At 35.9% G+C, this 13,878-nt stretch overlaps 1 protein-coding gene across 2 annotated transcripts; it reads right to left on the bottom strand.

The window, feature by feature from the left end:
• Positions 1–71: 71 nt before the first annotated feature.
• Positions 72–13,336, bottom strand: LOC149808227 (FK506-binding protein 1-like). Of its 2 annotated transcripts, XM_089975193.1 has the most exons (6): positions 13,188–13,336; positions 8,278–8,322; positions 6,395–6,484; positions 2,093–2,115; positions 945–1,018; positions 72–280 (listed from the first exon to the last, which is right to left on the bottom strand). In XM_089975193.1, the coding sequence occupies exons 1-6, from the start codon at positions 13,222–13,224 to the stop codon at positions 226–228; spliced, it is 324 nt and encodes a 107-aa protein (XP_089831319.1). In that variant the 5' UTR covers positions 13,225–13,336; the 3' UTR covers positions 72–225. The 2 variants fall into 2 exon arrangements, with proteins under 2 accessions (XP_089831319.1, XP_089831328.1); XM_089975202.1 differs by lacking the exon at positions 8,278–8,322 and having other exon boundaries at positions 13,188–13,304.
• Positions 13,337–13,878: the final 542 nt, after the last annotated feature.

Here is a 13,878-nt window from a genome sequence, read left to right as displayed (position 1 = left end):
TCTGCCATCAATTTGCTTCATTTTCTGGCAAATCCCAAATTACCATCAAACAAAAATTATTGCTGTAGACATTTTTTGGATAAAATCTCTCAATTTACTCAGGATCTTTTTGATACAATGGTGTCTAGCATTAACAGCTTGAGCAAGAACATGAAAAGGCAATACAGTATACTAATTAATATATGACGACTGTGTGATGAACAGGCAGACGGAAGTGATTTCAGCTTACTTCACTCCAAAAAGTTCCACATCAAATATCAAGATGGCGTTGGGTGGAATAGTAGGACGAGTTAAAGAAAACAAGAATAAACTATATATCTGAATGGATACTATTTACACAGACATGTATACTATTAAGACATGCATAATATTTACACAGACATGTATGCTATATTCTTTCTTCATGCATTTGTGCCATATGGAAGTTAAAACATGCCAACATTCAGTGTATTTACAATATTCTTTTTTTGCTTCAAAAATTATTATCACCCTATCAAAATAAATCTGATAGACAAGTGATTTTAGCAAGGACAAAAATGTTAAACTGCATGTTGATATCTAAGGGCAATTATCTTATTAAAATCATTCGGAGTTTTTTCTGACATGTATATGGAATTAAAAATAATATAAAAGCAATAAGCAGTGTGAGAAAACGTGATCAATTTTTCCCCCATTAAATTTCTTGCTGTTTTGAGCTTAACCATTTATCAACACAAGATCTGCTATGTATGGTGGTCTGTATAACTGATGGAGGAAGAATCCAAGAAGACCCCATGAAAACCCACCAACCCACAGGAAGCTACTGGCAAGCTTTCTCACATACCTACATTGGCCAAGCCCCAGACTTGAACCCACACAGATAAATTGTTTGTAATGAAATGTGTAAATTTCTGCAATAGAAAACAGAATGAGTGATACAGCACACACTGTTTTATAAAGGATATACTCCACTAACTCCTGAAGCCCCATAGCCAAAATCCGGAGAGATTGTCAGCTTGGCCCGCTCTCCTATCTGCATCTGAAACACACAAACTAACAGCCATGAACTCTGGATTGTATGGCATGCTATGATATACAGGAAGTGGCAGAAAAACTCATTTTAAGCATAGATACAACTTGTCCTGTACTTTCTAAATGACAAGGTCAAATGTTTAAAAGTAGATCAACATGACCTAGTGTTCCCTAGGGTAGTTCCCAATTTTACTGGCAATTTATCAGGAAGACAGAAGTTTGATGTTGATGTTAACATGTAAATAACTCTTTTATTCATGAAAAGCAAGGTAATACAAGTCCATGTGACTTATCTTCCCCTGCTACATTTCTTTGTGTGTGTGTGTGTGTGTGTGTGTGCAATTTGGATTTTTTATGTAGCTTTACAAAATTTTCAGTCATACTGTTGCGATGTCTGCAGTGTGGCAGTTTACAGTTATGTCTAGCACTGGGACATCATGTCACAGACATGCAGCATGATGTCCCACTCAGTCACATCATCCTGACACCAGGCTAACCAATCAGAACACTAACCTGTTTATGCTGAACACCAAGCAAGGCAGCTGCTAGTACCATTTTTATAAGTCTTTGGTATGACTTGACCAGGATTCAAACCCATGCATCTGAGGCAGACGCTCTAACCACTCAGGCCACTATATCGGTCACTACATTACTCTGAAGTATATAATCTTGTACATAACAATAATAATGGTTGTACCCAGTTATTACAAAAATACTTTTAAACAGTAGCACAGACTATATAGACAAGAAAATGAAGAAAATGATGAAATTTTAAAAAATGGGATTAGCAAAGCCTGATCAAGACAAGTGATGGGGGGGGGGGGGGGGTAGAGGCACACCCCTGGATATGTTCGTAATAAATAGAGGCACACCCCTGGATATGGTCGTAATAAACAGAGGCACACCCCTGGATAAGGTCATAATAAATAGAGGCACACCCCTGGATATGGTCGTAATAAAGCAAACTGACCAATTTAGAAGACAACATTTATCCAACTTAAGTTGTGCCAGATCTCTAAAACGGCTTTTCTATACTATACAATAGCAAGCTAAAAACTGGAAATGTGAAGAAAAAACTTACCGCCATAACTCCCTCATCCCAGCCTGAAAAGAACAAAAGCATTCATAAAAATTTTGCTTGCAAAAATGTTAGTTTTGGCTTTACATAAGTTCTGTCATCTTCGACCAAACTGCCAACCACATCTAGCACTCTACAGACTATATGAAACTCGGAAACAGTTGAGCAAATATCACTCTAACATACACCTGGAATATTCAAAGCACAGCAAGATAGGAAAATTCAAATATTTTTGCTAAAAACAATGGGTCCACAAGTAAATACTCTGAAGAAAGAAGCAAAATAAGTAAACAATCCCCTTGTATTAAGTAATATAGCAATTACCTTCATCATGGACCAACACCTATTTCAAGACAGATTAAGCTAGTTTCGCTATTTTCTTCCAAAGCTAAAACAAATATCGAAACATTAATAATTATGTCTTATACAGTTATTTTCTCTGTTATTCATGTCTAAACCCAGAGTATTCTGAAATATTGCTGGCAATGGAAAGAGTTTTCTGCTTTAAAGACAGGACATCCAAGTTGCATTCAAAATTAATAACTATACATGAAAATGAAAAAAGGAAATTAATCATGTGTTTAGAAATGCAATGCTGATAAATATAGCATCTACTTTTTTAAATGTGTACAATGACAAATTCAGAGATTTATAATTATGAAATATGCAGGTAGATTTATAATTATGAAATATGCAGGTAGATTTATAATTATGAAACATGCAGGTATTCAATTCTTTCAATCAAATGTGGCCAGGACAAATTTTTCAGACGCACGCACCACAAATAGAATATTTATTAGTCTGTCTTGACAGTCATGAACACTCACATTTCTTGATCATTTTCTATAAAAACGACCATTCAAGAAGACACAAGAGCTGTGAAGAGATATATATACTTTAAGACTCCTGACTCTGGTCAGTTGTGCAGAATGTACTTGAATTTTGGCCTGATGGTCTAAAATTGACCAACAAATGAAAATCAACAGACATGAGTACACAACATTTGTTTTTATTCTCAAGTAAAATAATGTTAAGGCAACTAGCTTCTATGTAGTTTTATATTTCTGGAATTGGCCCACTGATCTCTAAACTTCTGTTTGACCATACAAATGATACGCTTTCCCCAGATCCCTTTATCCTGAAAACAGATTACAACTTTAAACCTTTTAGGGACATTTTACTTACTAACCAGGAACTGGGATGGGTGATTCTGGCCAAACATTTTGAATTATTTTTACGATTTAAAGGACAATTTATTTCTAGAAATGTATTAGGCAAATTAAAATATGTTTCTGACTGCACTGGTTTTAAAACTGGAGTAGGCATATTGTCTTTTGTTGTATATATTTAATGTGGGGGGTTTTTTTACCATGAGGGAAAAATATGCTAGAGTTGGCAATAAAAATCAGGAACCGTTGCCCAACTGGAAACATGCATATTTTTTGTCGGACATTATAACTAATTTGAAGAAAGCAAGCAAGCCCTTATGCTTGTACCTTGCATTTGTCATCCGTAACATCATCTGACACTGATTACTATCATGTAAGATAAGCTGCAATCTGGAGCAAACCACACTTGAGAAAAGCAACCAAGCTTCACAGTTCAATGTTTCAACTGATGCAGAAAATGCATATTCACTAAATAGGTGAAAATTTAATTATCTCTTCAAGGTATTACTACACTAACATAGGTAAAAAATTGTTACTGCTTCCTACTGTAGTCCCAAAAAAAAAATAAATCACTAAAAAGATTTCGCGAACTTTTCCTCGAGATATAATAACCAGTAAATAACATTATTTTTATTCAACAGAAAACAGCATTAAAGCCTAAACAGGGTATTTGCAAAGGATGAGTGAAATTCAACCAGTTCCAGAGATCATTTGCACCAAAATTTTACAGTCTTTCAACTACATGCACTTCCGCAAAATGCAACATAACCTATGTTGATTATTTCCAAATCAGTTAATAACAAAAAAAGATAGTCTTGGTACATCTGAACTTACAACTAATGCACTACATTTCACCAGAAATGTTCAAAATGAAGGATATGTATCAGAACTAAATGTTGTTAACACCGATTTCTGTACATGATAGACTATACATTCTGGGGAGTAAACATGGTGGAAAAGAATCAGAAAAATCCCAGGGGAAACCAGATCCAATGGAAGCTACTGGCAAGCTTTCCCACATACCCATGATGGTTGAGGGTGGGACTCTAACCCATGTGGATAGAGAGTGTGTGTGTGTGTGTGATTTAGATTTTTAATGTAGCTTTAACAATTTTCCAGTCATATCACAACAGTGTCTGCAGTGTAGCAGTTTAAAGTGATGTCTAGCACTGGGACATCATGCCACAAACAAGTAGCATGATGTCTCACAAATGACACATTATCCTGTCACCAGCCCAACCAGTCCTCACAATAACCTCTAAATGCTGAACACCTAACGAGGCAGCTAATAATACCATTTTTAGAAGTCTTCGGTATGACTCAGCCAGGGTTCAAACACACGACCTCCCGCATACGGGGCAGGTGCACTAACCACTAGGCCACCAGAGCGGTATGTGGATAGAGGTGGGATGTTGGTGATTTGCAACAGTGAGTGCCATATATCATGCATATAGTTATGCATATAAAAGGAATTGCAACCGTAGATGAATCCTCCAAAGCAAAATGTCTTCCCAGGGTACCAAGTACATTCTACCAAAAATGCACTATCTGAAACATCTCTAACATGGCAACAAAACATAAGTTTGCAAACAAAGGTACATTTAAAGGATTTGATCATTCCAAAAACCAGTGTAATCATCATGCAAACATCTTGTAAGGATCCTCCTATTGCATGATCAGCAGAACATGCGTGATATGTATACATAGCTGCCAGCCTTCCAGGCTCGCAATTTGTGAAAAGAGGGATAACAATTAGTGAATTTGGACATGAATTAATGAAAAATACCATGACAATAACTCCATCCACTCTGACCGTCAATACTACACTATATCAAGATCACAATATAAAACTAACACACTACATATATGCAGAAATATAACTGCATTTCTATTTATTATGGTATTCATAAACTTCACTTGTTCTTGTGGTTGTTAATCAAGACATGATATGTGACAAACTTGAACTTCCTCAACTGCTTGATCATAAATTTGTTTTCAAACCAGTTCAGACTTCTTGCCTGCTGGTTGATCTTGGTGACTAAAATTGCTGACAAATTTTCTGCACCTAAGAAGGCCCTAAAGTCTGTCTTATATTTCCTCACGAGAGAAAATACTCTTTCACTGTCTCTGTTGCTGAGAGGAATGCACAGGAGCTGCAGCACTTTTCGTTCTTCCACAGGAAAATTTGGAAGTGATCTTTGACTACGGGAATATTTGTCGAAGCAAATGTTTAGGATGGTCTCCAGCTGATAAAGGTAGTTTGTGTTCAACAAGAAAACTCACAAATAATGCTTCAGCGTTGTTAGCTTGCAGGACTTCCGTCAATGGCTTAAAATATTCCAGAGCTGAAATCTGTGAATTCTTAACTTTCCCAACTTACATGTTTTTGCAACCGATGTGCTTCCTCACATTGTCTCTGCCACCATGCCCAATACTAAAATTTGTGGCACACTGTGCAAAAAGCATCATGTACATCAATGTTTAATGACAGAATGCATGGCCAATTTTTGGTATATTACAAATTAAACTTCACTTTTGAGCAATACATTTCTTTTTCCTTGGTGGTGAAGCCAATTTCAAGATCTTACATGCGATGCTAAACAGTAATTCAAATCGGTGTTGGTGACGCATGCGCAGAACAAAATTCCAGGTAGGCTCTAGTTTCTCTCAAAAGCATTTGTAAAACTACTCTTATACAAATAGATTAAAATAGGCTAAAATGCTTGCTACTGGGCCAACTGTACCAATCGGCTGTAGTTCTACTAATATCATGACCAGCAGTACCGGGCTATTTCAGCAACTGCCAATATCATGACTAGTACTTAACGAGAAAACAGTTATTTTATTAAAGATTTTAAATTGAGAATTGGAGAATTTGTGAATTTTTTGCTTGTGGCGTGAATCCATATATCGTTGAAAAAGTCGTGAAATTCATGCTAAAATCATGAGGGTTGGCAGCTATGTGTATACAACAGATTGCAGGGAATTAAATTTTTTGTTAAAGTCGACTTGCCCAGAACTGATATTGCAAAACTGCTCAAAAGTATTAATATTGCCATCATAAAATCTTGGTATATAGCATACAATGAAATTTCTGCCAATGAGATGTTTTTTCTGTTCCTATTGGAATACTTACCTTTTATCACTTGGCCAACTCCAATTTTAAATTCAAACTGCTTCCCCCTGTCTCGGGAGGAGTCAAACTGTTTTCCATTTTCCAATGTTCCTGAAATAGAGGGGATTTTGCATCTTTTTTTCTCTCACAATTTAGCAAACAGAATGCCTGAACAATAAATTTCAAAATTAGTCGTAGCAAGCAGTGAAATTTCCACCACCAATTTAAGATCGATGCCTGCTGTAAGCAAGTCGGGAGAAATGTTTTGACTGTGCAATAGTCTGATATCCCCTCTCAGAAACATGTGCACACTCCAGACAAAATTCATGTATGTATGTATCTATGTATGTATGTATGTATGTATGTATGTATGTATGTATGTATGTGTGTGTGTTTGCATGTATGCTTAATGGCACATCTGCACAATCCAGGCTATACAGTGCCAAGTAAGTTTCAGTAGCCAAATTAACTGCAAAAAATACAATATCAAAGGGCAAACTCCTAAACAAATGAAGCCAAATTCTTGATATAAACCATACTCCCTTAAGAAGACCTTCTCATCTGGAATATTAACTACAGCATACATCTCGGGCCAAAAAGTTGCTTCCACTGGTTGCCTCTTACAACATGTGTGGGTGCTTTAGGTCTATTCAACATCTCATTGCCCATGGGGTGATTATTACCACAATGGAAAAATGGTAACATTCTAAAAATATAAAGTCAAATTCTTTATATAAACCAAAAGTCCAAGACCTTATCAGCTGGAATATTATTACAGAATGCATTTCAGGTGAAAAAGGTTGCTTCCTTGAGGTGACTCTTTCAACTTGCAAGAGGGTGCAACATAATTATTCTAAATAACCTTGCCCAATAATCACAAAATAAAAGCATCAAGGTGACATTTTATCGAAATACTTTTAAAGCAAACCATCTCAATTCTCATAAGTTCTCAAACTGTACCCTCTGTCTACATCTCTGAACAACCAACTGTAACCTATTATGAGATGATTCAAATATAAAATTATGAAAACTGGCATACACTACATACTCGAGCTGTGAAATGCACTTTTTGTATTTGCACATGTAAACCAATATTTGGGAACACAATAAGAATTGATTATGATGGTGAGAGAAACTCGCATTTTTCAAATTAAAATTCTCTCCGTCTTGGACACAAACCAAGAATTGCATGACCAGCTCACAAGTCAGGTGGCTTGTCGACATTCCAGGTCAGTTTCAGGTGAAAAACAGTAAATAACATTATCAACTCACACAAGGTGAAAGTCGGCTTTGTGAGGAAATGGACTCATCTCACGTTTATGGAGAGTTCTTTTGACAATTTAAATGTATATGATTAAGAAATATTATTTTACTGCATGAATAAAATTACAATTTCTTGCAAAATTTCATACACCTACTTTATTATACCAATCTGTGTTGTATTATAACTTTACTACACTTTTTGAATTTGGGCAGAGGAGAAAAAAAATTGGTTTTTACAAAGAATTAGACCTTTAAGTTTATTGTGATAAATTTTCAAGTCTTTGAAAAGTTCACATGGTAGATGAACCATTTTGTTTCTTTAAAACAATACATGTCGAGGTGATCTTCAATCTTTGATCAGATAGTCAGGCCCAGTTTAAAAAAAGACATCAACATATTCCTATTTTATCCCTCTGGCTATTGTAAAAAAAATTACAACAAAATACCAGTCTTGTCTGAACTAGCTTTTGTTCAATCATTTTATACCCACCCAAAAAAATTTGTTATCTCTGTTCTTATCTCTTCCCTAATTTAAAAAGGAGACACCTTCATAGTTGTTCATAGTTGCAACCTTACAAAAAAAATCCTTACGGGAGTTAATGCAGCATATATAGCCAGATAGATGAAGATAAAAAATATACCTGTGTAATGGACAATGACTGTCTGCCCTTTTTTGGGATTTGGTCCTGAAACAGAAAAATAAGTAGTCTGTTGGTTAAGAGTTACTCAGCAGGACTTACTTACAACATCAACCAAAACTGATGATGTGTTGGTAAAACATCAATCCTGTAGCATCCAATTTGTTGCCTTAAACAGCGGACCATAGAAAAAGAATGAACAATCAAAAAGGCTGTATCATAAACAAGGCCATCATAAAACTCGCTAACAATTTCAACCCAGTCTAACTCCATGCTGAGACTCTTCAAATGCTGACCATCAATTTGAAGCAAAGATTGACAAATCGACGTGGACACAAGGAGAAATATTGGAATACTGAAGATGCAAATATAAAAAATTTTGCTTAAACAGAAAACGCTAGTATAAAAGTGCCAATTAACCCACCCTGCATGACTTTCTTGGGCTGCACCGGTGGCCTATGTGATTAGAGCATCCACCTTGGATGCAGGAGGTCACTGGTTCCAATCTGGCAGAGTCATACCAAAGACGTATAAAACTGGTACTAGCAGCTGCCTCAGCATCAAGAGATTAGCACTAGGACAGGTTGGCCTGGTGTCAGGATAATGTGACTTATTGGGACATTATGCCACATGTCTGCAGCACTATGCCCCAGTGCCAGATATCACTATGAACTGCCACACTGCAGACATCATAGCAATATTTGATTTTTTTAAAAAGCTACGTTAAAAATCCAAATCACACTCATTCTTGCTTGCCAGTATGTTCAGCTTATCTCCTTTATCAACATCGACTCATTACTACTCTTATCTTCCACCACATTCCCTTTTAACTCTTTACCTTCTGCTAACGCATATATGCGACCATAAAAATAGCCTTGTAACCCCCGTGACACATCTACAAGCTGCTAATAATACTCTCTGTCCCAGCTGGCTCATACATGCGTTTCAGCCAAGGGTTGGGAAACCCCAGATACGCATATACACGTTTCATATTAAAGCTTTGTATTGGATGAAATTACAAACATCCGTTCTCTTTTATAATATTTAGCCAATGAAAATAGTCCTTACATAAAATGATGAACATATTCTATTAGTAGTTTTACAGCATTTAAGCGGGAAATTCTATTGAAAATGAGGTCAATGGTGACAGTAAAACAAAATGTCAACATTCACGTATTCCGACGACGATTAATGGAAGTTTTGAAGGATTTGAAATTGATGATATTGATTTTAACCAGATTCAAGATGAAGAATTGGACATTAGCATAAGTCCTGTTTAGACACCTGACATTTCAGATTTATCTGAATCCGAGAATGAAACGCAAGACAATCAAACCTGGTCGGAACACGTGAGACCGGTAAATGTGGACGACTTTAGAGCAGTTTCAGGGCCAGCATTTATTTTAGAAGAAAATGCAAAGGAGATAGATTTCTTTTTACGTGCTTCAGGCAGTATCATAAAAAATTACCAAATCTGCAATAAAATAGTGGACACATTGGTGTGCAAAATATTGGTGAGAAAAGTAATCTAATATACATTTTAAACACAGATATATTGAGATATATATATATTTTTTTATTTAAATATGTGAATATAAACATTGATTCCTGTGGATTATATGTACTTGTTGGTGGAAATGAGTGGCACAAAACATTGGTAAGTGTTTAAAATTTTATTTTTCATTAAATTACATAGTTTGCATGGGACAAAGTTGATACAGAAAATGTAGACAGCATGTAAACAACTCAAGAAGTTTTCACTCAGGCAGCTATTATGATGCTCTGGGGTTCAGCCTACAAACAGCTGCTAGAAGGCAGGCTGCTTATCAGGCTTAGTAGCCAGGGCAGCAAGTACTTGCAGAAGGTAAAGAGTTAATAAATAAATACAAATTAAATATTTTTTTTATCAATTGAAATTTGTGTTTTAGTTCTATCTTTTAGTTCCTTTTAAGTGTAATCGTCATAAATGCAATGTGTCCTCTTGTAATTAGACATAAAAAACTCTACCGTAATAGCTATGTCCGCAAGCATTTCTCTGAGAACCTAATTAAGTACCGATTGTATTTTGTTAACTGACTTTGTTGTATTATTGCACTAAATTAAAAGCTGGTCTCCTTTGTATTACCACGTTAATTATGTCTTTTGAATCAAGGTGGAATAAAAGAAAAGTTAAAAGGCACGAAAATCCTACAAACTTAAAATCTAGCAGCCACGGTCATATGAACTCAATTCATTTGATCTATCCAACACTTATAAATGTTATTGTGTATGTAACATAAACTACCTTAAATTAACCAACTCTTTCATAACTGTGATCAAAGACAACAAGGCAGCCAAGCAAAATGAATACTTTGTAAAATAAAGAGCTCGAATTCAGATACAGATCATTGTGGGCAAGCGAGTTTCAGAGAATTCTTAAACTGGCACTTAGAGATATCCTCAAGGATGATAAAAAGTTTCATTATTACTTCCAATGAAATCACATCAATATTGTACTAACTGAACAATACAAAAATTAATGCGTGTGAGCGTGTAAGAGATATGAAACAAAATTTTGTCCATGTACATGACCGTATTTATTCAGGGTGGTTTTTATTTGCAACTTTTGCAAAGAGAAAAAAACGTATTTTCATTATCAATAAACACTACTAAATCAACAATTCATTCTTGTATTAATTATGATGTACATTGTCACAACAATCACAGGTGTTCGACGTCAGCTTGATGTTGGGAAAAAACAATAATCTGAAGGAAAAAAAATCATACACAGTGAAAAAAATACCTCAGATTACCCCCATGACTCATTCTGATGGGACTGAGAAGAGAGGGTCCTGTGTCAGAACGGGTCATGGGGCTAATCTAAGCTATTTTTGTCACACTGCTTGATTTTTTCCCTTCAAGCTCGCGCCAAGTAACTGTGACAATAACCACATGGCTATGCAGTGTTATTTACATGGTAATTGAACATGCTTAGCACTTTGGTTATCCAGTAGAAACCAGATTGAGGGCAACAATGGACAGAAGAGGTTAAATAAGCGAGGCTACCAGTAGGGAAATGAGGCTCTCTTAAGGGAAATGAAAATCTGTCAAAGTGCTATTGAAGCCATTGTCCATACAGCAGATGTTATAAAGGCAAGCGAACATATGCATTACTTGTTATTCAAACTCGCCAATAATGATGATAGTGGGGTATATCGTAGAATAGATGTGCGATAAAACATTAATTATATCCAAGTCAAAACAGAACAAGCACTTAAAAGATAGTACATGTATATATACAAATCGATTTAACAGAGTCTACACTGTTTTAAAAAGTATCAACAGCACTCTGTGCCATAACCGCTAAATAAGCAACTGCTATCTGGCAATTTGACACCCAATTTTGGATATTATTCCTATGCCGACCAAGTCAAAGGTCACATCTGTATGTTAAGAGAAACTAGTTCCAAAACACGTGGTCCCATTATATTTTTTCATGACTTGCTGAGTCAAATCTAACTAATCTCTTGACTGTAATTTAAATAAAGCACAACTCTTTGTAAAAGAAATCTGCAAATATGTTTTTGCACAGTGTAAAATTGCATGCTTATTGGAGCACTTCTGCTGTCGAATCTTCAGTTTTGGAGGGCCTAATTTTGCTAGTTATGCTCTTTAAGCTTGGAAGTCGGTAATTCTTGCATGTAGTCCACAGTTCCATAATGCCTGCTGCACCCTAGTCTAAATCCCATTTACTGAATGCTCACCATGTCAGCACCCTCATTTGCATATGTAAAGGCTGCAACATCATACAAAGACATTAGAGTGTGTCATGTTTGATTTGGGGTGTTAACATAGCTTTAACAATTTTTCAGGCATATCACAACGATGTCTGCAATGTGGCAGTTTATAGTGATGTCTAGCACTGGGGCATCATGCCACAGACATGTAGCACCATGTCCCACCCAGTCACATTATCCTGACACCAGGCCGAACAGTCCAAACACTAACTTCTTAATGCTAAACACCAAGCAAGGCATATGTTACAATGTTTTTTAAAAGTCTGGGATGACTTGGCTGGGAGTTGAACCTGTGACCTCCTCCATCCAAGGCAGACACTATAACCAGTTAGGCCACCGGAGGGGGTGGTGTGTTGTGTATCTCCATTATACATGTTTCTTGACAAATAAAACATGCATTTTTATCATGTGATAAATAAAAATTTTACATTTGCTATCTGAAAGAAAGCTGAAGAAACTTGTTGATTTCAATGTTTTGCTCAACGTGGCCTGCAAAAACAAATACAAAATAATCAACTTGTTTCATAAATTTCACTTGAGAAACTAGTAGGCAAAAACACTAATATGTACAAGTGTTCTAAATAGTTGCAGTGTTTTAATCGACTTTATAATATATATAGTGTGCAAGGGCTTAATTTGAGCACAAGTACGAATGGAAAAAAGTTTGGAGATCAAGAATTTATGGGGGGGGGGTAATCATCAGCCAACTGAAAATTCTGCACGACAACAAAATTTTGTGATGACTTTAAGCCACCAGACGAGTCATAAGTTTTACAAAATGATTTTTTAAAAATATATGCATTTAGTTTATGTAAAAACTGCTATCACAAGTGCTTGCGTGATTATGGTTTTATTAATAACTGGATAAGCACAAAGTCATGAATTTCAACTTCCTAAGTCATACAATGTAAGTCATCTACCCTGATATTTATGTTGTTTGGGTTGACCGAAACAAACATAAATATCAGATCGACGTCTTACATTATAGGGCTCCCAGCGTGAGCATGCTAAGCGGACATGCTGTGCACGCCGATTGTTTTAAAGATCATCAAACTTCAACTGCAAGAAAGATTTCTTGCAGATATAAGCTAAAAATAATTAAATTCCCTTCGGCGTAAGTTTATAAAACTAAATTACCAGTTCCGGGCTTGATGATATCTTTTGTAACACCCATACTTTCTCTTCACACGGCCAAGGCAGCTCAGAGCAAGGAATGCACGCCAACCCAAGACCGCTTTCAACGAGATCAATCGCGCCCATTCGGATATTTCCGTAGAATATTTCGAGTTATCGGAAATAACCGAAATAGTGCATCAACATCCCGCCTACTTTACAAGTCACGGACCACAATCCGCTAAGACAGCGTTGCGGATTTCACCCCTGACTTACTGTGATATCCCTCTGGGCGGCCGCTGTTACATATATTCATATCAATACAGACCTTTCTATTTATTTCGAGAGGTCTCTACAGTTTAATTACAGATCTCTATATATCAATTATAGACCTCTTTAATTCAACTAGAGACCTCAATAATTAATTACTTCTCTAATTTAATTGTAGAGACCTATATAAATAATATAAGAGAGTTCTTTATCCTTCTAACAAAATTAGAGACTTCCCTAACTTGACATTGGTTCAAAAAATCCTTAAATGGATTGTAGACATATTTAAATGAATAAAAGGCATCTCTAATTCAAATATAGACCTCTCTTATTGTTGTGTAGAGGTCTCTAAATCTGTATGCATGCTTCCAAGCATTACTTTCTTAGAACGAAATAACTTGTAAGTTTTGTTGAGAGTACACGCATTCAATATTAGTTGGATAAT

Source organism: Sinohyriopsis cumingii, chromosome 1 (assembly GCF_028554795.1).
Source record: "Sinohyriopsis cumingii isolate HCF-2022 chromosome 1, ASM2855479v2, whole genome shotgun sequence".
Lineage (NCBI taxonomy): Eukaryota > Metazoa > Mollusca > Bivalvia > Unionida > Unionidae > Sinohyriopsis > Sinohyriopsis cumingii.
Note: the sequence above shows the minus strand (reverse complement) of the source record. Positions and strands in the feature narration are given on the sequence as shown.

Bases quoted from the DNA above. Each gene is read 5' to 3' on its own strand.
- LOC149808227 (XM_089975193.1), bottom strand. From the start codon at position 13,224: ATGGGTGTTACAAAAGATATCATCAAGCCCGGAACTG. The intron at 8,323-13,187 runs GTAATTTAGTTT...TTTCTGTTTCAG, and splicing joins TATCATCAAGCCCGGAACTG to GACCAAATCCCAAAAAAGGG. The intron at 2,116-6,394 runs GTAAGTATTCCA...TGTTCTTTTCAG, and splicing joins AGTTGGCCAAGTGATAAAAG to GCTGGGATGAGGGAGTTATG.